A 26,098-nucleotide genomic window follows, 5' to 3' on the forward strand; every position below is an offset into this window, starting at 1 on the left:
CCGACAGTTGGTAATCATATCCAAAAATTCTCAAAAATTTAAAGTCAAACAATTTCATCTCATTAAAAATCGTTTCAGAGTAATAAACAGCGGAAAATCACAAGTACTAAAACCAAGTTCCCAAAACCATAATTTAAATGTTTAAATTAATAAATGAAAAGAAAACAGTTTGCTTATTAATCTTCGACTAGTTATGCCTTCAACCGTCCAAGTAGTCTCGAGTACGTCTAAGCGGTAAGCATCCTCCTCTAAACCTGAAACTCACACTAACATGCACACAAAGTCAGCTTGAGCTGAGTGAGTTCAAGTTAAAATTATAGACATTTAAATAAATCATTCCAAGGGTTTAAATATAAAAACGGGATTATAAAACATTCCAAGAGTCTAAAATATAATACGAGATACGAACAGTTAGGCCATCATCAACACTAAGTATTCGTACTTAGACATCTACATATATCCATATATTTATATTCCTATAAATACCACCCAAATAATAACATCAGCGTCGAGCACACGTACAACCCAAACACGTAACATCCCTATATATATAACATCCACGTATAACATTCAGGGTCGAGCACACGTACAACCCAAACACGTAACATTCGATGATGATCATGCCACATGAGCCTCCCCCCTCACGGGCTTTTCAGGGCCCGCCACAGGATTTAAAAACCTGAGTCGTATAATTTGGCCCGGCCAAGATCACCATCCATCCGTATGCAGACACGAAGTACGCATACATAACATTCCGTAGTCGATAACGACTACAACATTCGCCAAATATAGGCCATACAATAATTTATATATATATATACATACTATAACATTCTAAGGCCAACTATATACTAGCAAGCCTATATAAAATAGTTTAAACGTTTCATCAGGAAAAATCGTTTAATACTAGGCATAATAGCAACCTCAAGCCTAGACCACAAGTAATATGTATAACCTTAAGGAATATAAGACCGTAAACGAGTCTACAATATCCTAAGGCATAAAATATAGTTCACAAATAGTTTCATAAATGCACAAATATAAATAAGGCTATGTAATACCATCCAAATGGTTGTAACGAGTAAAATCGTGTAAAATTGTATTACGGTGTGCATGCTAGCCCAAAACTTGAAAAGAGTAAAAAGGGGCATCATGAACTCACCTGAAACGAGCCACACAAACACCAAAGAGTTTGAGAACTTCAAAGCCAATCCACAGTTTACAAGCCTGTCGGATTGCACACAAAGATTACTAACTAAACGTACCGACTCGTTTATCCTACGAGACGTTCTAACATGATTTGATTGACCTAAAGCCTTGACATTACCAAATTCACTTACATTAGCCCCTGAGGCCATGTATTTACCAAAACCACCCTTAGTTAATCCCGGGGACAAAGGGTTCTCAATTTACCTCCGAAATTTGTTGACTTTATCGAATACGTGCGTTAACGGGTTGTTTAAGCACTTAGATACCGACTCATCCCCGTGTGGACCAAATTTAGTAAAATCACAGCCAACAAGTCCACACGACGCTACACGGGTTGGATGGGTCGGTAATTCGCAAGCACGATGCACAAATTACCAATAAACGCGAATTTGCGCCGTACCGACCCGTTTGAGTAACCGACAACCAATTCAGCCCCAATAACATAAAAATATAGTTTTTCACAGCCAAAAAATCATACAGAGGCTACAACATCCGAATTGGTTGTTAATTCCCTCAAACAACGCGCTAGACGCAACAATTGACAAACTAGACAACCGAAACCTAGTTTTCACTTCATCAACAGTTGACCAATCTAACGAATGCCAAAACTCATGATACTAAAGTATATTACACTAGACATACCTAAGAAGATGACGGAGCACGAACTTCAATTATAACAGCCCCCGCGAGAAAGGGCAGCCACCGGTTAAGCCTAAAACGAACTTATCGATCAATAACGAATATAACATGCAGATTTTAGCATGCAAAGATGTATTTTATTACATAGGAAAACCATGGAATTAAATTATTAAATTTTTACCAGAGTTGTATAAATGTCTTGGGTATCTAAAAATATTTTTATTATATTTTTCCAATACACACAAAAATCATAAAAATTCCTCCAACACAGCAAGGTACGTGCAGCTATTTCAGTGCGCAACAAAATGGTTTTATTTTTATAAAAATCATTACCCAGCAAAATTAAACGATTCCAATTGGGTTTGGTTCCTAACTCAAAATATTAACTTCCAGAAGTGGAACCAACCGATTTAAACTTGTCGAAAAAAGGTTATGATGTCGGGAAGACAGACCAGAATCCGTCATCCCGCATCAGCTTTGACACTCGATCTTATAAAATCATAAAAGTATTCAAATCTCGTCCAAAAATTACGTATTATACCTTTCTGAAAACTAGACTCAAATTAGAACATCATGAAAATAAGAATAGATCAAAAACAATGGGTTATCATCACGTTACAGACCCTACAACAAACTAATACGAATCCGTCAGCAAACTGTTATCATCAAAACTCAACCCTAACGTGTTCAACAAAGGGTTTAATGGTGAAAAAGAGTTATACTAAGATAGAATCGACCTTGAATTAGTCTCGGGAGGCCGGAGAATGGCTGGAACTAGCATGAAAATCGAGGATGGAGGCTGCAATGTGGGTGCCGATTGGAACAGGAAGGGAAGGAATGAGAAGTAGGCTAGGGTTTTCTTGTTATAATAAACAATTACACTCTAGTCCCTCAAACATGAAAAATGTGATAGCTTGGATGAAAGGTTAAATAATTTAACTTACGATAATGACAATGAGGTCCCCGAAGAATGCCGGGTCAAACCCGATAAATATACAAACTTTACAACGTGCGTGTCGTTAAACGAAAATGCTGGGTGCTACATACTAATCTAACACTTTAAGTTATAAGAGGTGATGTCGTGAGCAAAAGGATGGATAAATGGACTTTTAAAACGTATTACAAGTCTCTAATTTAGAAAGACGAAACCCCGGCTTTTTGACAAACATTTATAAACGATCGAGCCGATTAAGGAAATTTACGGGCGTTACATTTGGGTTGTACATTTGCTCGACCCTGATGTTATTACTTGGATGTTATATATATATATATATATATATATATATATATATATAGGGATGCACTTATAAAGATGTTTATATGTAGGTTTGTATATGTATATATACATAAGGATGATTATTTATCGAAGATGATGGCCTAACTTATGTATCCCTTTTATAGTTTAAAACCTTTGGGAATGACTATTATGATTATTAATATTGATGTTATTTATTAAAACTTGAACTCACTCAGCTCAAGATGACTTTGTGTGCATGTTAGTGTGAGTTTCAGGTTAGGAGGTGGATGCATTGCCGCTTGGACGTGCACGAAGCTACTTGGACGGTGGAGAGCATACTTAGTCGGATGTTTCAATAATAATAAACGTTTTCTTTTTAACATTTATTTAAATACATTTAAATTGGTTTTTGGAACTTATTTTATTATTTATGTTTTCCGCTGAATTATACTTTGAATTGGTTATTTTAATGAAATGAATTATTTTCAAGTTTAAATATTTTTACAAGTATTTTGCATGAATACCAACTGTAGGGTTCCCGGGGTTCGGGGCCTTACAAACATGTTACAAATTTTCATTGTTATTTCATGCTTCATGTTGTAAACAAAAATTCACACACGTGACTTGTATGTATTTGTTTATATCACATTGCGTGCAAATTATGTGATTATCGTGACATTCCTCATTTTTAAAAAACCCGAACCATTTTAAAATTTTGATACTTTTCGGATTATTAATAAAATCTCCACATTTATTGAGTATTGATTGTGTTATTTATTGTTTATGATTATTGGTATTCTTCAAGACGGGTCAACCGCGTTCTTCTCATCCTCTCAAAATTCCCGCCATTTGACTCGTTTTTCCAAGTATTGGATGAACCTAGACTATTTTATTATTGATAATTAACTTCCTAATTCACCAAATTGGGTCAAAGCTCATTAATTTGGTGATTAATATTGCTTAAGACTAGTCTTATGACTAGCTTATGTAATTAATCACTTCAACCTTGTTATTAACGATTTGAAGCCTATATAAACCCTCTCAAACTTCTACAAATCATTCACCACAACACTTTACACTTTCAATTGTGTTATTGCTTTTCAAATGGTGCAAAAATCCAAGTTTCAAGTTCTTCTTTCTTTTTTGATATTCCATTCTCGGGTAATTATTGTCTTATTTATGTACATCATATCATGTGATCATCATCATGTTGTCACTCTAAATTAACAACCGTGGTTGTGTTTTCACTATCACTCGTCAGGACGTTAATATTCGGTTAAAAATAAGTTTTAAGTTAAAAAGTAACTTTTGCAAAACTAATAAACAAGACTGAGAATTTCCAACATGTCACGCCATCTTATCATTTCAAGCATGTTAGATATAAACCCGAACAAACCGAGTTCATATCCAACCAAAAACATGAACCACTCGTTAAACTTGTTTTATTAAATAATATTCGGCTCGGAAACGAACCGAAATCATTAAAATTAACTAATAATTATTATAACCTTTATTTTTATTTTTTTTTTCTAAAACTAAAACAAAATTGATTAAAAATCAAATAACTAACCTATTTCATTTAACTTAGAAAAATAGAACAAAAATATATTTTTAACAAACTTTTCGTTATAAGAATTATAAACCGAACATGTCGGCCATCTATTTCTTATCTTTCCTCAACCTTATTTTGATCATATTTATCTATTTATCTAGGGTCACTTATTGAACCAAACCCTGTCGGTTCACTCGCTTAAAGACATATTCGCTTATTTACTCATTCTTGCTTATTTAACATGTGAGTTCTTCATAACCCCATTTTTAATACTTTTTAATGTTTTGGGGTGTAGCACGTCACAAGTTTTTATTTTGTTAGTTATGCGCTTGTTTACAAACCGATTCACCTATATCGTACATGTTAATATTATTCGTACACATTGTTTATGATTATATGTCAACGTGTTTATCGTTTTATTGGTGGAAGTTACGCAAACGCATACACATAGTGGGAGGGTCCGACGGGACGTACCAGCTCCGTCTAACGTTACCACTTCGGTTGTTTACGTAAGGTGGTTCTCATTTCCCCGACTTCTACGGCTTCGGCTAAATGAACGGAAGGACGACACTATTTGATTTCATTTATATCATGCTTGAATATTTATTGCATGACGATCGTTGAATCGCGCATTTTATATATATTTATATACGCAAAAACTTATGAAAACTCACCAACATGTGTTGTTGACAAAATATATTATTTTAAACGTGCTGTAGGTTGATACGATGTAGTGCTAGGACAAGAAAACTAGTTATACCTTAGGATTATTTCAATGAATAATATTTGTTTCATTTAGATGTAATGTTGATTGTCTCATTATCAAACTATTTGTGTACTTGTGATATTATGGAAAAAAATAAATATATTGTCACTATTAATAGTGTTACGAGCTTATGAGTGATATGTACGTTGCACCCGGGCGTATTCCGCTTAAAGCCGGGGTGTTACAGATTGATATCAGAGCCGTGACTATAAGATAGGTGGTTAGACGTAACGACCTAGTGTAGTTATAGTTTATTTTTAGGGCCCCAATTGCATCTATACTCTATGTGCTATATGCCCGCACTTATATTTAAAGTTCATTCTTACGCTTAAAATTATATTTATAAAATTTTATAACGTCGCCTGTACACATATTCACACACAAACTCCAAGGCTTAGGCCTAAAACAAATATTTTCAAAACATTTTTTAATCGATTTTATTTCGGTTTTCCGATATTTCCTCTTTTCTTAAAGATGGTTCTACGTGGCGGGTATGTAGTAAACTGTAAGGGGGACGTGCTTGTTTTCCGAACTCTTGACACCAAGGTTATTGAAACCTAAGGATAAGCAATGCGTACAAATCCAATCAGACGCGGACCCCGTTGCTTACCTGGAGAGTTCGAAAAGGGCATGAAACCTATTAAGCCAAAGCATGCCACACTAAACGCCATACGAATCACAACTTTATGCTTTCAAACGTGATCGTGTTCTCTTTGTGAAAAGAATATGGTTACACTCCCAAGGATGTCACACAAGTCATGGTGGTTCATGCGACGTGTGACTCCAACCCTCAATGTTTTCAGTGAGTTTTAGCTAAAAGTCTGACAAGTCGTTGTGATACACGAATAACCAGCTTTTGGTTCGATTTGATTTCACATTTTTGATTTATGTATTTTAACTAAAAGTCTGATAAGTCGTGGTGATAAACGAATAACCAGCTTTTGGTTCGATTTGATTTCACATTTTTGATTTATGTGTTTTAACTAAAAGTCTGACAAGTCGTGGTGATACACGAATAACCAGCTTTTGGTTCGTTTTGATTACGCATTATTATTTTTATTGGAATATACAAGTTATGATAATTCATACAACGTGTGATTCCAAATACTTAATTGTTTATATTATGGTTTTAATTGAAAATTCAAAAAGTCATGGTGATACATGCATAGTTGGGTTTTCAATTTGTTTTCTTTTTAGCTACATATTCATTTATTATTATGATTTTAATTGAAAATTCGAAAAGTCATGGTGATACATGAATAGTCGAGCTTTCAATTCGTTTTCTTTATATATATATTCACTTATTATTATGATTTTAATTGAAAATTCGAAAAGTCATAGTGATACATGAATAGTCTAGTTTTCAATTCGTTTTCTTTAGTTATATATTCATTTATTATTATGGTTTTAATTGAAAATTCGAAAAGTCATAGTGATACATGAATAGTCGAGTTTTCAATTCGTTTTCTTTAGTTATATATTCATTTATTATTATGGTTTTAATTGAAAATTCGAAAAGTCATGGTGATACATGAATAGTCGAGTTTTCAGTTCGTTTTCTTTAGTTATATATTTATTTATTATTATGGATTTAATAAGAAATTCAAAAATTCATGGTTATACATGAATAGTCGAGTTTCAGTTCGTTTTCCTTATTCAGATATTTGATTATTATTTTGGTTTAATTGAAAATTCAAAAAGTCATGGTGATACATGAACACTCGATTTTCAATTCGATTTCACTGTTTATTTTAAGTTTGTATTGGGATACGGAAATCTATGGTGGTTCATGGATATTCTGATTTCAAATTTGATACAGTTTTCATTTGATTAGTTATGAAATTCTTATTGAAATCCGAAAACCGGTGGTGAGTCATGGACATTTGAATCTCGAATTCAAATTTTTGCTTAGTGCGATTTTATTTAATTATTTATATAGAGTAATTCTGATTTCAGGTTTGTTTCATGTAGTGTTTCTATTCGTTGGTAATTCAAATTTTCATATTTACGTCCCATGTCACGCAAATCATTTCCACTCCGAAACATGTCTTCTCGTTTTCCTCAACGTCGCCCTCGAAACTCAACCTGCAAAGTGATAGCCCGGATTTTCAAACAATAGGCCGTCGTGATCCCGACTATGCTGACCCAAATGCATCAAAACTCATCAACACCAACCACAACAACAAGTGAAAACATCAAATCTATGCCCTAACCAATCTAAAACCTAACACAAACCCAAGATACCCAAAGCCAACCAAACCATTAAAGGAAAAAAAAAACCCTACACGGAGATACAACCTTTGTTTGGCTTGTTTGTGCGTCACCACTAAATTGCCTCACAATATCGAAATGCTTCCCACGACCCATTACTCAGCCATTTACCACACCTTATGTTTTACCATATGCTGATGTTGCGAGCCTAGTACCACTGTAGTGACCCAAACACACCAACTATGCTCAGGAAGGCCTAACTTGTTTCTGCCATGCAATATCCTAAACCGCGTTCCCTAGCCACTTGAAGCTCACTCTTAGTCTTGAACCGATACTTAGTCTCTTCATGCTCGTCAAACATACCTATATTTTTTTTAAACCACGCATGTTTCTCCGCTTCATTTTTTTTATGAACACCCTACACTTATAACTTTAGATTCTCGATTATTTTAAATAGCTAATTAACAAGTATTTAATCAATTGATTTTCTTCAAAAAGACTCTAAGTCAAATCTAATGGTTTATTATTATTATTATTATTATTATTATTATCATAATCATCATCATCATCATCATCATCATCATCATCATCATCATCATACATTACTATTATTAATTTTTTTTATTATTATTATTATTACTATTATTATTATTACCATTATTGTTGTTATTATTATTATTATTATTATTATTATTATTATATATAATATTTTTCCAAGGTTCAATAAAATTTTTGTTTCAAACAAGTCCCAAGCCCATTAGGCTAATATATTATTTCTATCAAAATGAGTCATTTTATTTGACGATCCTCTCTAAAGTTTTCATAGTGCGCCGCCAAAAGGAAAACCTTTATTTTACATCAAAAAATTTTCATAAAGTTTCACAAGCCTTAGCGCTAATTCAGGACTTTCATTTATCATAAAGAAAAAAAATTTTAACTTTGAATTATAAATCATCATGTTTTGCAACCGATTTTCACAAATTAAAATGAATATTAAAAATCATTTTTATCCCCCCACCCCCTTCATCAACACCAACGTGTTTCGGTTAAGAAATCATGGCACCGCCCTCACCCTAGCCTCCATACCTCAAACCCACCTACCTTCGAGAAGACAAGTATTGCAAGCTGCATTTTGTTTTTTTTTCGTTAACTTCTTCTTCATGATTTTTTTTTATATTTTGATATAATCGAAATAATTCTATGTATCTAATTTTTTCGAAAGTTGTTATGAAATTTATATTTGAGTTTGGTTATTTGTCGATTGTTGACCTATTTTCGTTCATGTTTACTCTCAAGCACGAAACACACAAATACATACGTCATTTATAATACATAGTTGTATTGTTGAATTGGTTTACTTTTGTACCTCAATCTCACGGTCTATGACCGATTTCCCATGAACATAATTGTTTAGTGGAAGTTGGGACTATGAACATAGTTATGTGCATAATTATCTAATAGAAACCGTATTTCTATCTTTGGCTATCTATTCCGGTTACCTCTAAAGGGATTAGTTTATTTATAACCAGGAATATGATTATAGCTATCTAGTATAACACACGTGTTCATTTTTATATTTACTTTACATGAATTGTTTTGGTTATTTGTTTGGTTCTTTTCTCGCTCAATGTTTCATCGAACTATTTTGTTATTCTTGATCTTAATGTTTCATCAATTTGAGTCCAATGTTTTACCTTGTTACTCTCAATCTTGAGGTTTCAACTATTCACTTTGTTATTCTTAATCTCAATGCTACCTTATTCATGTTGATACTTTATTTTATATGAAATTTCACTTGTTTAACGTGTCATTATTGACCACAAAAAACTTAATCTATTTTGATATATTGACAACAAAAGTGTCGTTTATGTATTTTATTCTTGAACTCAAGGCTGTATCGACTTACTTGGCTATATTTTATTAGTTAAAATCACCTAGCTATTCTCGACCCCCCAATATTCCATTTATTTATTGTGACGTTCATGACCTTAATGTTTTCATTCATTATATTTACTAATTTGTGTTACTCTAGAGTTTCGCTTATTTCATTTTAACTTCAATAGTTTCATTTATTTAGTTTTAAACCTCAATAACATCATTTATATCGTTTCAACGTTAATAACATAGTTTATTTCGTTTTAAACCCCAATAACATTGTTTATTTTGTTTAAACTTCATAGTTTAATTTATTTATTTTGACATAATATTTTCGTGTTATCTATGACCTTAAGGGCTTGCTTATATATTTTTGTTAGTTTTGATCCTTATAGTTCATTGTTCTTGATTTCTAAACTTTTATATAAAATTTTATTTTATTTATTAAAACCCACACAATGGGACGGATTATGTGTACCATCCGACGACAAAGGTAATTATGGGTCGACATGTAATTATCAAAGTCCTTGCATGGAAAACATAATAAGTACAGTTGTATGGAATAACTAGAAACTTGGAATGATATTAGGAATGGGACAAATGCAATATGATAAGGACATGGTGGATACGCTGCTTGTACATCATATATATAAGTGCCCTAGCCATACATTCCATTTGTGGCGTTTTTCAGGTCATTCAAAGATCAGTGTTATTAATTTATTTAGTTATCGATTTTATTTTTCATATGTATATAAAATTTATTAAAACTTTTAACAACTTCATGTAGTAGTTGTTTTTTTTAATTATTTTTAAATTAATTTCGGGACGAAATTTCTAAAAGTTGTGAATCTTGTGACATTCGTCATTTTTAAAAAACCCGAAAAACCCGAACCATTTTAAAATTTTGATACTTTTCGGATTATTAGTAAAATCTCCACATTTATTGAGTATTGATTGTGTTATTTAATTGTTTATAATTATTGGTATTCTTCAAGACGGGTCAACCGCCTTCTTCTCATCCTATCTAAATTCCCGCCATTTGACTCGTTTTTCCAAGTATTGGATGAACCTAGACTAGTTTATTATTGATAATTAACTTCCTAATTCACCAAATCGGGTCAAAGCTCATTAATTTGGTGATTAATATTGCTTAAGACTAGCCTTATGACTAGTTTATGCAATTAATCACTTCAACCTTGTTATTAACGATTTGAAGCCTATATAAATCCTCTCAAACTTCTACAAATCATTCACCACAACATTTACACTTTCAATTGTGTTATTGCTTTTCAAATGGTGCAAAAATCCAAATTTCAAGTTCGTCTTTCTTTTTTGATATTCCATTCTTTGGTAATTATTGTCTTATTTATGTACATCATATCATGTGATCATCATCATGTTGTCACTCTAAATTAACAAACGTGGTTGTGTTTTCACTATCACTAGTCGGCACGTTAATGTTCGGTTAAAAATAAGTTTTAAGTTAAAAAGTAACTTTTTCAAAACTAATAAACAAGACTAAGAATTTCCAACATGTCACGCCATCTTATCATTTCAAGCATGTTAGATATAAACCCGAATCAAACCGAGTTCATGTCCAACCAAACATGAACCACTCGTTAAACTTGTTTTATTAAATAATATTCAGCTCGGAAACAAACCGAAATCATTAAAATTAACTAATAATTATTATAACCTTTATTTTTATTTTTTTTTTTCTAAAACTAAAACAAAATTGATTAAAAATCAAATAACTAACCTATTTCATTTAACTTATAAAAATAGAACAAAAATATATTTTTAACAAACTTTTCGTTTAAGAATTATAAACCGAACATGTCGGCCATTTATTTCTTATCTTTCCTCAACCTTATTTTGATCATAGTTATCTATTTATCTAGGGTCACTTATTGAACCAAACCCTGTCGGTTCACTCGCTTAAAGACATATTCGCTTAATTACTTATTCTTGCTTATTTAACATGTGAGTTCTTCATAACCCCATTTTTAATGCCTTTTAATGTTTTGGGGTGTAGCACGTCACAAGTTTTTATTTCGTTAGTTATGCGCTTGTTTACAAACCGATTCACTTATATCGTACATGTTAATATTATTCTTGCACATTGTTTATGATTATACGGGAACTTGCTTGCAACGTGTTTATTGTTTTATTGGTGGAAGTTACGCAAACGCATACACATAGTGGGAGGTTCCGACAGGACGTACCTGCGCCGTCTAACGTTACGACTTTGGTTATTTACGTAAGGTGGTTCTCATTTCCCCGACTTCTACGACTTCGGCTAAATGAACGGGAGGACGACACTATTTGATTTCATTTATATTATGCTTGAATATTTATTGCATGACGATCGTTGAATCGCGCATTTATATATGAAAAAACTTATGAAAACTCACCAACATGTGTTGTTGACAAAATATATTATTTTAAACGTGCTGTAGGTTGATACGATGAAGTGCCAGGACAAGAAAACTAGTTATACCTTAGGATTATTTCAATAAATAATATTTTTTTTATTTATATGTAATGTTGATTGTCTCATTATCAAACTATTTGTGTACTTGCGATATTATGGAATAAAATAAATATATTGTCATTATTAATAGTGTTACGAGCTTATGAGTGATCTATACGTCGCACCCGGGCGTATTCCGCTTAAAGCCGGGGTGTTACAATTATGTGGTAGTTGTTTACTATTTTTGGCCGTGGAAGACACTTATACACATATTCAAACCTAAAGTAGGAGGGTCCGACGGGATGTACCTGTGTCGCCTATTCTTTGACTTTTGTTGGAATGCATGGCGATATCTTTATCATTATCTATACTTCAAGTAGTTTAGAGAACGTAGGTTCCTTAGTAGATTTGACTTATGTCATGCGAATGAGAAAATCTTGTATTTTACTTTTATTTTACTTTATGATTAAGACGTTATATCTTGACTAATGATTTTCTACTTTTCGTATTATTTACATGTGCACACATTTATGAACTCTCTCCAACATTGTTGTTGATAAATTATTATTATTTTCAACGTGCTCCAGGATACGATGATGTGCAAGGAACGGAGATAACTAGTTTGGACTTTAGGATTATTTAAATAAGTTGTTATTTTTATATCGGTATATCGCTATTCGACTAATGCAAATATGAACTCAACTACTAGCTTTGTATCAATGAATCGAAAGTGGGTTACTTTCAGCCATACTGTAAATTAATATTCATTTGCCCTGAGTTATCCTTTTAAGAATCTTTCATGTTGACTTTAAAATCCACAAGATTTAGTTCAACGAAGAATCTTAAAAGTGAGTTAAATAAGAAAGAGATTATCGAATAAGGAAACTAAGTAACTGTTGGTGCATTTTGTGACTGTCGCTATGCAATTCTGTTCAGCGGAAACGAAGTACGAAGTTGTAACAACTTCGCCATAGGCGAAGTTAGAACAACTTCGCCTTAGGCGAAGTTGTAACAACTTCGCCTACAGGCCCAAGCCCGTGAAGTTGTTTATATATATATATATATATATATATATATATATATATATATATATATATATATATATATATATATATATGTGTGTGTGTCTTGTTTAGGTTTGAGAATCCAGAAGGTTAGAGAGTTTTGTGTTACAGTTCAATTGTCTAGAGAGAAACCGAGAGGGAGAGTCGTGTGGGACGGCCCGAGGTAGAGCTCACCTCGGGTCGACCGTGTTTCTGTTTATGTTCGGTATGTAACGTGTTTGGTTACTATATAAAAGATCTGCAGATGTGTTTATCCCGTTCGTGTGTTTGTTCGTGTGTTTGTATGTGTGTAATCGTGTTCTTCGTCTTCTACACCAATAAACGAGTCTAGGAGGATTCCGCACTCCTAGACCTCGTGCGGATCTCGTATCGATCAGCGACGCCCCGCGCGGGAACCCACAAGTGGTATCAGAGCCTTAGGCTCTTATGGTATGGTTCGAGATCTGCGTTTTGGTGTTTCTGGCACGTTTCTGATGCGTTTCTGGCCAAACAGCCGCTGCGGGCGAAGTTATGGGGTTCAGGCGAAGTTGTCGCTTAAATTTTAGGGTTTAGGCGAATATATAAGGTTAAGCGAAGTTATTCACAACTTCGCCTACCTCACAAGTTCGCTTATCTCAGGCGAAGTTATCTTTCAGGCGAAGTTTTGGACAGGCGAAGTTATGGACAGGCGAAGATAAGGAGGAGCGAAGTTGACTTTAGGCGAAGTTAAAAAAAAAAAAAAGTGTTTGGAGTTTTCGTCTGTATGGCCAGGTGTACACGATTATTGTGAGACCGAAGACGTTCCGTCAACGAGTGAAACTTGTTATCTCTTGGTCTTACGTGTGAACAAATACGTGTCAACTCTGGATATGGAGTTGAGTTTGTGAATGGGATATTGATTGAAACTGGATATTGACACATATTTGGGTGTTTGTGGGCATTGAACTAGTTGTTGTTCGAGGTTGACCAACTGAAGAAAGTCAAATTGAACTGAAGGTTTTCGTCATTACTGGATTGCGGTCAGAGCATATTATTTATGTTATTTTCAAGGCGTTCGAGAATTGGATCCTGAAACGTGATGCTTATTTATTAAAGTGAAAATTCTGGAACAAGTTGGATTTAATCGGGAATTAAAGTGTTTATGTTCTTGATCGTTATCCCTGGTGATTGAAGATGCTTCGGATTAATTAATGGTCATTTGTGTTAGATTCTGTCAAGGTGGTTTTGTGATGAAATTGATCACTTGATGTTGAGTAGTTGAAGAACCTTATCGTATGCCGACGTGTTGGTGAAGTTGTGGAGGGAGCCCAACTTCACGTGTTGGTGAAGTTAGAAGAACTTCACGTGTTGTGAAGTCAGAAGGACTCACGTGATTGGTTGAGATGATCAATTAGGCAAGGGGATGCATGCATTTCAAAGACCTCAATCTATATAGTCGGAGAAGCTTACACTGAAGGGGAGATCGGATATGAAAGACGCTGGGTGATTGGTAGATTTGTGAAGCTATAAGACAGTTTTAGGCACGGCTGGTTGAAGAGCAAACAGAAGATCATCAGTTAAGAGGGAGTCTGTTGGTGCATGTTTTGTAACAGATGATCTTTTGTGTTTGTTAGAATTGAGAGCAACGGTCAAAGGGGAGTCTGTTGGTGCATTTTGTGACCGTCGCTATGCAATTCTGTTCAGCGGAAACGAAGTACGAAGTTAGAACAACTTCGCCATAGGCGAAGTTGTAACAACTTCGCCATAGGCGAAGTTGTAACAACTTCTGCCATAGGCGAAGTTAGAACAACTTCGCCTTAGGCGAAGTTGTAACAACTTCGCCTACAGGCCCAAGCCCGTGAAGTTGTTTATATATATATATATATATATATATATATGTGTGTGTGTGTGTGTGTGTGTCTTGGTTAGGTTTGAGTATCCAGAAAGTTAGAGAGTTTTGTGTTACAGTTCAATTGTCTAGAGAGAAACCGAGAGGGAGAGTCGTGTGGGACGGCCCGAGGTAGAGCTCACATCGGGTCAGCCGTGTTTCTGTTTATGTTTGGTATGTAACGTGTTTGGTTACTATATAAAAGATCTGCAGATGTGTTTATCCCGTTCGTGTGTTTGTTCGTGTGTTTGTATGTGTGTAATCGTGTTCTTCGTCTTCTACACCAATAAACGAGTCTAGGAGGTTTCTGCACTCCTAGACCTCGTGCGGATCTCGTATCGATCAGCGACGCCCCGCGCGGGAACCCACAGTAACCTAAACTAGGATTCAAAATCAACCTACTTACTAATAACTTGTTAAACAAGAATCACATGTGTTATGTGTTGGCTCAATTGTTGTTTGGCCCAACCTAAGAACTAAAAGGTGTTGTGTAATGGGTTGCTTAATGACTAAGTTTATTAGGTTTATTGCTAGAAAAGTTGAGTTAACATTATAAGTAGAAACAACTAAGCTAGGGGTTGTCAATAGGGTTCATTAATAGCCAAACCAAGTTAGGGTTTGAGTGTTTTAATCAGTTTTTTATTTATATTTTATGATTAATATAAAAAAGAGTTAGTCGATTACTTCGTGTTTGATTGTCGATCGAGACTTGAGTCAGTGTCAGAGCCAAGTTCAAGAAATCGATAATTGAGTTAGCTGTGATCAGCGGGGAGGCGGATCAATAGTATCCTCACATATAGGAATGAAGTTCTGGCGAGCAATGGCGTCACGAGGATCTATCAATCGTCTCATATCGGAACAAAGTTGTGTTTTCGAATTGCAGTCTATTTGCTAAATAGGTCAAACGGACTTGTTTAACCGGCAGCTAAAGTATGGTTCTACAAGCGGTTGCGGTGTCTACAAATGATTAAGGTTAGGTGAACCTGAGGCGGCGTTCTTATTGTACGGAGGCAACGATTAGAAGAACAAGAATAATATGTTGATCGGCTCTCTTTATTGTTCGGAGGGAGCAAACGGTATTTCATCGGAACGATTTATAAGATTTATATGATTTATTTCTTTTGTGGATAAAGAATTATTAGTGGTGGTGTCATAAAGCCAATAAAGTAAAAAGGATTATAAGAAGCTATACCTCAGAAGGCTTACGAAGAAAAAGTATAAACATAATATTTTTAAGCAATATATTTTGTTCGGGGTACAAGTTGTTTACTAAACATGTTCGGTTTTGACCAAGTTTTTCACGGATCAAAGTGGTGCGGTGACCAAGGTATTCATGACTGGGTTTTGCAAGCAAACGAGTTTGGTTTTGAAAGTTATTATGGGCAGAATGGTTTGCATATGTCTCAACGGAGTGGAGCAAGGAGGCTCGACATCGTCAATGGCAAGTGACAAAGAAGATTTGTTAATCCATCCGAAAGCGATTGTGGGGTTATCATTGCATTTTCAAAAGTTGACTGGAGCAAATTATATCACATGGGCGATTATGGTGGAAGCGATTTATGATGATCAAGGGTTATAGGAAGTTGTTCAACCAAATGTGGGTGCAGCTATTGTGTAAGGCCCCGTTCCCGGTAACCCTACTTTGGCGTTGGATTTACTCATAAACACAGTTATAAAATCAGAGTTAATTAAAACTTTTCGCGGAATACTCAAATTTTCATGCATCACATCACAAAATATCAAATCTTGTCTTAATACATATCATATAATTCAAAATACTTTCATCTCGAGATGCCAGTCTTCTAGTCCCTGCCACGTGCCATCCTCAAGCCAGCTCCTTCAATCTATTTACCTACGTGCATATTAAAAGTCAGCTACGCTGAGTGAGTTCTAGTTAAGCATATAACATACATTTCATTCTCATTCTTACTCATTTATATATATATATATATATATATATATATATATCCGAAGACACATATTACATTCGTTCTTACATTCTTACTTCCATACATTCATACTTTTCCTTACTTCAGTTCTTTTATACGTACATATCGTGCTATATTTTAAAGAGCCTATCGCCCTATAACCTTCGCAGATATTATTAGGGTCTGCAACCCTTTCATTCTTCGCATATATTATTAGGGTATGCAACCCTTTATTCTTCGCATATATTATTAGGGTATGTAACCCTTTTATCCATTAAACTATACATATCATACATACCATTTATACATTATACACATCATACATATCATTCCTTCATTAGTTATATTTATTCTCATACACCTCTTCGCACATACGTTTAACTCTTTCCATACCAATCAAGTATATTTATAAACATTCATACGGCATACACTTACCATTTAAGGTAAGGGTATTAACTAATCACATTGAGTATGCACACAGCCCCGAAAACATAACACAAAAATGGAGCTAGAAACTTACCTGTATTCTGCTACGTTCACCGTTAATAGTAATTCCCTTCCGGAGTTGTGCACGGCTAACTGTGTAACAAGGCACGAGTATGAATTATCTATCACTATTACTTCTTACATCTAAGCTATTGAAGCTCTCAACTAACGGGGGTCCGGGGGCAATGCCCCTGGTAGCGGGGTCTAGAGGCGGCAGCTCCTAGCAGGGTCTAAGGGGCATAGCCCCTGGCTGGGAAAAATGAATCGGGTCACGTTTTACATCACTTTAAACAATTTCGCATGGTAAAATTTCGCTTCGCATGGAAGTATTTCACTTCGTATGCTTTTTCGCTTCGCATGCTTTTTCGTTTCGCATGCGTTTTCGCTTTGCAAGCGTTTTCGTTTCGCATGCGTTTTCGCTTCGCATGGTTGTGCGATGCAAAATTCTTGTATTTCGCATGGCACGCGATGCGAAGCCCTTTTTCATGCAATTAAGACCCGATTACCTTATTTTGTCGTTTTAGAGCCATCCTACCCCGAGACTCTTCCTTAGAACCCGTATTGGCCCTTTTTATGGGTCTCGGGTTGTACCAACTTCGTATACTCGTGCTTCTCATGGTCCAAACATAACCTTTTTAGCTAAACACACACTCAAGAGGTTATAACTTACCAAGTTTATGTTTTTCTTACATTTTACAATCCGATCTACCACCCTATTAGTTTGCATGTCGAAACCGGCTTAAAACTTAACCTTTTACCCAAAACTCACCTTAGGTTCTCGGGTTCGGTTCAGATTTGGACAAACCCGAAGATTTGGACGTGTTTCTTATTGCTTGAAGATGTTAAACACGAGATTCCACCCTTCTTTGGCTCGAATTTAGATCCGGGTTTGTGGGAAAGAAAGTGTGTGTTCTTGAGTGTGTGTGATGGTGGAAAGAAATGGAATGAAGAAGAGGTTGGGGTATATATAGGGGTCCAAGGGCCCCACCACCCACTTTCTTTTCCAACCAAAACCTTATCCAAACATAAACACATACACAATTAAACTAACGACACACGGTTAATAATAAACTTTCTGTTATTTATTATTCTTAGAAAAAGCGGATGTTACATATTAATGCGAAGAAGAATAAAACAACAAGATTGTTTTTGTTTCAAGTGGTGGATTGTGATAATCTTATTCAAATTTCTCAATATAAGAACACCCGAGATATATGGATGCCGTTAAAGGCACGGTATGTTGGGACCGAGCAAGTCCAAAAGGTTCGACTGCTAAAGTTGAAAAGTGAATATGAAAAACTCAAGGTGAAGGAAGACGAGACTATTAACCAGTTTGCGTGAAAAAAAACGGGTATGGTTTCAAAGGCAACGAGTCCGGGTCATGTATTCGAGCAACACATCTTGGTGAAGAAGTTACTGGATGCGGATCCAGATTTATACTTCCAACTCGTAGCCTCAATCGAGAAAAGTGTTGATCTTGTCGTATGATGTTTGAAGATGATGTTGGAATACTTAAGGCGTTTGAGGAACGTCTACGAGGGAGAGAACGTGCACCAAATTCAGATTAGTTACTTTTCAATCAATCAGAAAGTAGTTACAAAGGTAAGTCGTATGATCAGTCGATCCGGTAGCCGAGGTAGAGGCTGGCAAAGTTCAAATGGATGTGGAAGAGGTCCGGAAACCAGATGTCAAGACCGAGAGGATGATGATCAAGATGGCTGTGAAAAACGAGATGGTCAAGTTGGATAGGTCAAAGAAAAACCAATGATCATCAAAGGGGATGAAAGGATGAATTACAGGTTCAGCGTTACCGTTGTGATAATTTCGGTCACTTTGTGCATATGTGCCCGGAATGTATGAAAAAGCAAGAAGCGAATTTGAACAAAACCGAGAATTTTGATCCAGCTTTATTTATGATAAAAGGTGATCAAAAAACATTTTAAATCAAAGAAGACGGAGTGATTCCAAAGCGTTTTGAAACTAAGTTGATGGAGAAAGATGTTTGGTATCTCAACAACAGAGCATCCAATCACATGACGGGTAATAAAGTGTATATTTATGAATTGAATGAACATGTCAAGGGAAAGGTGAAGTCCGGAGATGACTCGAGTATTGATATTCGGGAAAAATGGTCAGTACTAATTGAAGAGAAAATGGGGGAGCTGTGTCTGTTGACCGATGTCTACTGCATCTGAGCTCACAGGGCAATATCAAAAGTCTTGGTCAAGCAACGGAAGGTGGATGCAAAATTCACATGAAACACGAATTTTTTAACCATTAATGATGATACAGGCAAGCTTTTGATGTAAGTAACAAGGATCAAGAACCGATTGTACAATATTAGACTCAAGATAACAAGTCCTGGTAAACAAGCTATCATTGGAATGAAGAATTTTGCATGTAGGGATCTTCAAAGAATTGGACTAAAAGAAGACAAGTTAAGTACAATTCAGATTCCAATTAAAGATCAAAGTTTCAAAATACAAAGTCCAAAGAAGAGTGTATTGGAAACTAAAGGCGCGGTCAAGAAAGAGATTCAAGCCCAAGGGAAGACGTGTAATGATCAAACCAAGCAAGTGTTTTTTCGAGCTAAGTGAGCCTAATGAACATTGCAAGGTATCAAGAAAAACCTCGAGATAACCGAGAGATTGCTGACAAGTGTGAAGTCGAAGACCTGGCAATTTCGAGTAGGAAATTAGGGGGTGAGTAGGGTACAACAATTTTGGTGGGAGGGGGGGTGATTGTTGGCTCACCTGTTGTTTAGCCCAAGTGTATGGCCCGACCCAAAAGTTAAAAGGGGTTGTTTAATGGGTTGCTTAATGATCAAGTTTGGGTTATTAGGTTTCATGTTAACCAAGTTGAGTTAACATTATAAATAGGGGCAACTAAGATAAGGATTGCCAAGTCAAACCAAGTTAGGGTTTGAGAGTTATAATCAGTTTTTTGAGTTATATGTTCTTATTAATATAAACGAGAGTTAGTCGTTAAATTCGTGTTTAATTTTCGACCAGGACTTGTGTAAGGCCATTACTTGTGACTTGCGATATCAAGTTACAAAACCCATTATATATTTACGGTCAAGTTAATAATTAAAGTGGGCGAGAAAACCTAACACGAGACGAGAACTTCGAGCGCGCGTTTAGCTTCAATGGGAAGAAAACTTCTAGAATGTTTTTAGTTGGTTATAAATAGAGCACTTGTTGTGTTTATTTATGTGTGTGTTTTCGTTGGTGTAAAGTGTAAACAACCACCCAAAGGAAGCTCACCTTGGGTGGGATCGGTCCATTTTAATATATTAATCTTTTGTACCGGTTACGAGATCGTTTACCCTTTATCTTATCTTTATATTATATGTTCAATCGTTTGTTTATACCGCACCCGTCTCGAGCACATTTATCAAGAACAAAGCCGTTCGTTGTCGGATCCGGTTTCGGGACCTACAATTGGTATCAGAGCGGGTCGAATCTTCTGATTCAACTTTGTTCTTAATATTCGGGTTTTAATTCTGCGAATACCCGAACCGAGACGTTAAATTTCTTGATGTTTTGGAAATAAAGTTTGAAGATCCGAGAAAATAAAGTGCTCGAAGTTCGTCTCGTGTTTCCAGATCTGGATTCTCAGCAAAGTTTGAGGTTCGTTTTATGGTTTTTCTGAAGTTTTTTTTGGGTTTTTGAAGATGAACACGAAGAACATTGGGTGTGTTCGAAAGAGTCGATACTGAAAAAAAATCAAATCAAATCTGCTGGTTATCACGAAATTGGAAATCGACTCGTGTTTAGTAACGATGGTTGTAGTGGCTATTGGCCCGGTATGCCGGCGGCTGTTTGCCGGTGACCGGTTCTTATGGTGCAGGATGATGGCGGTGGTGAACGGCATAAGAAAGAAAGGAGGGCGGCGGTGCTAGGTGGTCGTGGCTGTGATGCCGGAACTCGTTTTTCCGGCAAATGGAGCCGGTTGTAGGTACTTTCCGGCAGAGATTAATGATGGGCGATGATATTGAAGCGGGTGGCTACGGATTGATGAAGAAAGGCGGAGGTTATAGTGGTGATTGGCCTGGGAGAGTTCACCGGAAAGTCGACGCCGGAAAACGGCGTCGGAACCCTAAGCGCCTTTCTTCTTTGAAAAAAATAGCTGCTGATTATGTTTATTTCACTAGGTTTTGATCTCAACTCAATTTTTTGTCTGCTAATTTTTTCATGGGCTAGAGATGGGCTGAAAACTGTTTGGGCCTAGCATATGCTTCAGAAATTTGGGCTTCAGAGTATAACATTGATTGTATTGGGCCTGGTTACATTATACATTCTATTTGGGCCCGTGGAGATAATGAAGGGTAGCTGGGCCTCATATATTATTCATGTATATTCATTTTGGGCTAATATTTTTGGGCCAAGTATATCGTTTATCTTTCGAGTTGACCAAATTGAAGAAAGTCAAAATTTGTTCGGATTTTTCATCTTGTTTAACCGTGTTCAAAGCTTGTTATTTCTAAGGCGTTCGAGAAGTTGGATCCGAAAGGTGAACTTCGAACGAAATAATAAGTTTTGTTCATTTGATCGATGAAGCCTGTAATTCGAGATTGATTTGTGGAAATTTGAGCTCATCTCAAGCGAGAACTACTTCAACATTAAATATAGGTGGGTCATACCTTGAGGGGGTGAATTGAAATGAAGAGGCTTCGATTTATTGGGTGATTTGTGAAGATGCGAGACACGGTGAGACAAAGTTTTGATATCACAAGTCAAGGGGGTGATTGTAAGGCCAATATTTGTGACTTACGATATCAAATTACGAAACCCATTATATATTTACGGTCAAGTTAATAATTAAAGTGGGCGAGAAAACCGGACATGAGATGAGAACTTCGGACGCGCGTTTAGCTTCAACGGGAAGAAAGCTTTTAGAATGTTTTTAGTTTGGTTATAAATAGAGCACTTGTTGTGTTTGTTTATGTGTGTGTTTTTGTTGGTGTAAACATCCACCCAAGGGGAGCTCACCTTGGGTGGGATCGGTCCGTTTTAATATATTAATCTTTTGTACCGGTTACGAGATCGTTTACCCTTTATATTATCTTGATATTATATGTTCGATCGTTTGTTTATTCCGCACCCGTCTCGAGCACGTTTATCATGATCAAAATCGTTCGTTGTCGGATCCGGTTTCGAGACCTACAACTTGAACATGCTGGTTTTTGTGATCTTTTAATTAATTGCACATACACACTAGTGAAGGGTCACGGATAGTCACAAGGTTGAATGTAGATCCATAGATTCCCTAGCTAAACACCATGTGGATATATATGGTGATGTTGAATTGATTGAAAATACAAGTATGATATGAGGCATTGGGTATGCATAATCGCTATCAAGGGGGCTAGGGAATGGTAGAAGGTTACTTGAATTGTGGCCAATACTTGTTGTCTTGCCTATGATCAAATTTTACGATTTTGACCCGTATGTTGTAATAAAATTAGATTAGTACTAGGTGTAACGGATCATATGCTTATAATTTAATAGTATATTTGTCTACTAGATTTTAACCGGGGTTGTTTTACATTATTCGTTTTTAATATTTATATATGTATATTTGAATTTTAACTTTATTTATTGTAAGAAAGTTAATAATTAATATACTTAAGGTTTAATGATGAAATGGTTTCACAAATAAATGATATGTTATAATCCGGTTTAAAAACTATCTGGGTTTGGTGATACCCATTACCTGTTTATTTTCTTTATTATAAAATTGTTTCTTAATTATAAATAATATCTTTTTTTTAAAATAAAATAGGATATTAATTTTTAGTATATTCCTATTTTATATGATTTTCATATCAAATATTTGATGAGATTATTTTTTAATATAATGAGATATTATAACCCGTTTAAGAGCTATCTAGGTTTGGTGAGACCTTTACCCGTGAATTCGGTCAAATGCGCGAGAAGCCTACATTTACAAATAAAGTAATCTGATAGCTTGAGAGAATGGTTGTTTTACATTTTTTGTTTTTTAATATTTATTTTTTGGATTCTAATTTTCTTTATTGTAAGAAAGTTAATAATATACTTAGGGTTTGATGATGAAAGGTTTTCATAAATAAATGATATGTTATAACCCATTTAAAAGCTATCTGGATTTGGTGACCCATGACCCGCTTATGTTTTTTACTATAAAATTGTTTATTAATTATAAATAATATCTTTTTCTTTTTAAATTGAATATTAAATTTAGTATATTCCTGTTTTGTAGGATTTTCATATCAAATAATTGGTAAGAGTAATTTTTAATTTAATGAGACGTTATAACCCGTTTAAGAGCTATCTGGTTTTTGTAAGACCCATACCCATGAATTTGGATTAAATCAATTAGAGGTCTCCATTTAAAAATTAAGAAATCTGATGGCTTCCATAAAAGAGGGGAGCGACCACATCGCGACACATAGGATTTTTGGGTTTCCGTTTATATATATTATAGATAGATATCATGTTAGTCGCTAGTTTAGATTAGTACTGCTTCATTTAAAAATTAAGAAATCTAGTGGCTTCCATAAAAGAGGGGAGCGACCACATGGCGACATATAAGATTTTTGGGTTTTCGTTTATATATATTATAGATAGATATCATGTTAGTCACTAGTTTAGATTAGTACTGCTCATTACCAAGGGCCACACCACAATCTCACCCCACCTATAATCAGAAAATGTTAACCAAACACTACCTTCTATCACGATGTACTCGGTGTGAATCCTTTAATTTCTTAAAAATGTAATCCACGAATCGTAATATCCACTCCCTAAGGTTTCTAATAAACAAAGTCGAAATCAAGCACGCGCAAACTAGTCCTATCCCTTGGCGATTGGCTATACACATAAAATTGATGGAGGTTATTCACATTGGCTATCATCCGTTAATTATCTCATCACAGTTACCTAATAAATTTCAGCTTATCATACATTTACATCAGTTTTTTAAAGTGTTAAAAAGACAGTTTCACATAACTATGTTAGGCTTTTTGAAATGTTTCTAAAGTGTATTATCCATTTCTTGCAACATAGTGTTTTAGTTTTGAATATTTCACCAAAAGTTAAGTTAGAAATTAGAATTACGCAATTCAATGTCATAAATTCACAACATGTTTCTAATAATTTATGTTTTTGAGATCAACTTTAAATTAAATATGATCTAAATTACTCTTTAAACCACGTTTTATCAGATTCCCCTTATATTTTAACAGTTTTATAACCTTTTTTAACCTCGGTTTTAGTAATTTAAGATGGGGTGAAATATCATAGTTTTAAAGTTCCATGTATCAACAAAAGCTTGACTGTTGAAGCGAATAATTTCATTAAGAAAATTGACATGAGTGAAAGGGGCATTTTAGAAATTAAAATCAATGTAAAGGTCACTTATGTATTCAACTAACTATAAATAACAACGTAGTAGCACATTGCAAAAGCACTCCAACAACACTTACACTTTACATCACATACACTAATTTGTCATAGGAAAGATGTCTCCAATCACCCCTGAGATAAGAGCAAGTGCCGAAATTTTCACTGGTGATGAAGTTTGCAAGGAAAAAGCCAAGTCTCTTCTTAGAGAACATTGTCTTCCTGACGGTCTATTGCCCGTAAAGGACGTCGAGGAACTTGGTTATGTGAAAGAAACTGGATTTGTGTGGCTCAAACAAAAGAATGAGATTACACACAAGTTCGAGAAGGCGGGGAAGCAAGTGTCGTATGCTACTGAGATCACCTCGTACTTTGAGAACTGTAAGATCAAAAAGTTGTCAGGAGTGAAGTCTAAAGAGATGATGATATGGATTTCACTCATTGAGATCTTCGTTGAGAGTCCGACGAGCGAAAAAGTCACCATGAAAACACCCACTGGAATCTCCAAGACCTTCCCGAAGGAGGCTTTTCAGGCTTAAGAGGTGCTGGCAGAGAATAATATGATGGTTTCGTTCTACCATGGTTTCATGCAGTAATGTGACTTTGTTTTAAAAGACTTACGTTTGTTTAATGAATAATTTTGCTTTTATCATGCATTATGTCTTTGAAATGATCAAACATGAGTTTCTTCTTTTATAATACTTTGAACTATGCTGTTTTATTATGTTTTACTAATTAGTAATTTCTAATAGCTTTAGTAAAATAATTAAGAGTAGTACAAAATTTGATATAATATAGTATTTAACTGGTAAAAAATTATTGCTGCCGTGTTATTCACCGCATTAATCTACGTTATTTATTTATTTTCAGCAATTCCTGGAAATTTCTAAGATTAATAAACCACAACATCCACTCTACCGAATTTGACCCCCAACAACTATTTGGTTATAGGATAGGATGCACAACCTGAGGATTTGTTTAGAAAACTACCGGTCATTTAATGAACTAACTAGTCGGATAGGTTGAACCCATTTTTACTGTTTACGTCCCTATGGTTTTAAGGCGGAGGCACAATGAGTCCCTGAAAATTTTTTTGAACTGGTTAAGTCCCTGTGGTTTCAAAAATGAACCATTTTAGTCCCTATCGTTACTTAACTTTCAAGGTAAACTTCTGTTTTACTGAAACCACAGGGACTCAAATTGTTCGTTTTTGAAACCACAGGGACACAAATTGTTTGTTTCTGAAACCACGGGGACTCAACCAGTTCAATTTGTTTTCGGGGACTCATTGTGTCTCCGCTCTAAAACCACAGGAACGCAAACAGTAATTTTCCCTTTTAAAAATTGAATAATGCTAATATCGGTTTAAAAACTAAAAATACAGTATAAACAACTATACGACATAAAAATTTAATAAAGTTAAC

At 35.1% G+C, this 26,098-nt stretch overlaps 1 protein-coding gene across 1 annotated transcript; it reads left to right on the forward strand.

Moving 5' to 3' along the window:
• Positions 1-24,793: 24,793 nt before the first annotated feature.
• On the forward strand, positions 24,794-25,213 carry LOC143628199 (uncharacterized). Its single transcript, XM_077097845.1, has one exon. The coding sequence runs from the start codon at positions 24,794-24,796 to the stop codon at positions 25,211-25,213; it is 420 nt and encodes a 139-aa protein (XP_076953960.1).
• The last annotated feature ends 885 nt before the right edge of the window (positions 25,214-26,098 follow it).

The sequence above is a fragment of the Bidens hawaiensis genome, unplaced genomic scaffold (assembly GCF_021521415.1).
Source record: "Bidens hawaiensis isolate Kalapana, Puna unplaced genomic scaffold, B.hawaiensis_p1.1 tig00004839_1, whole genome shotgun sequence".
In the NCBI taxonomy this organism is placed as follows: Eukaryota; Viridiplantae; Streptophyta; class Magnoliopsida; order Asterales; family Asteraceae; genus Bidens; species Bidens hawaiensis.

Bases quoted from the DNA above. Each gene is read 5' to 3' on its own strand.
- LOC143628199 (XM_077097845.1), top strand. From the start codon at position 24,794: ATGTCTCCAATCACCCCTGAGATAAGAGCAAGTGCCGAAATTTTCACT.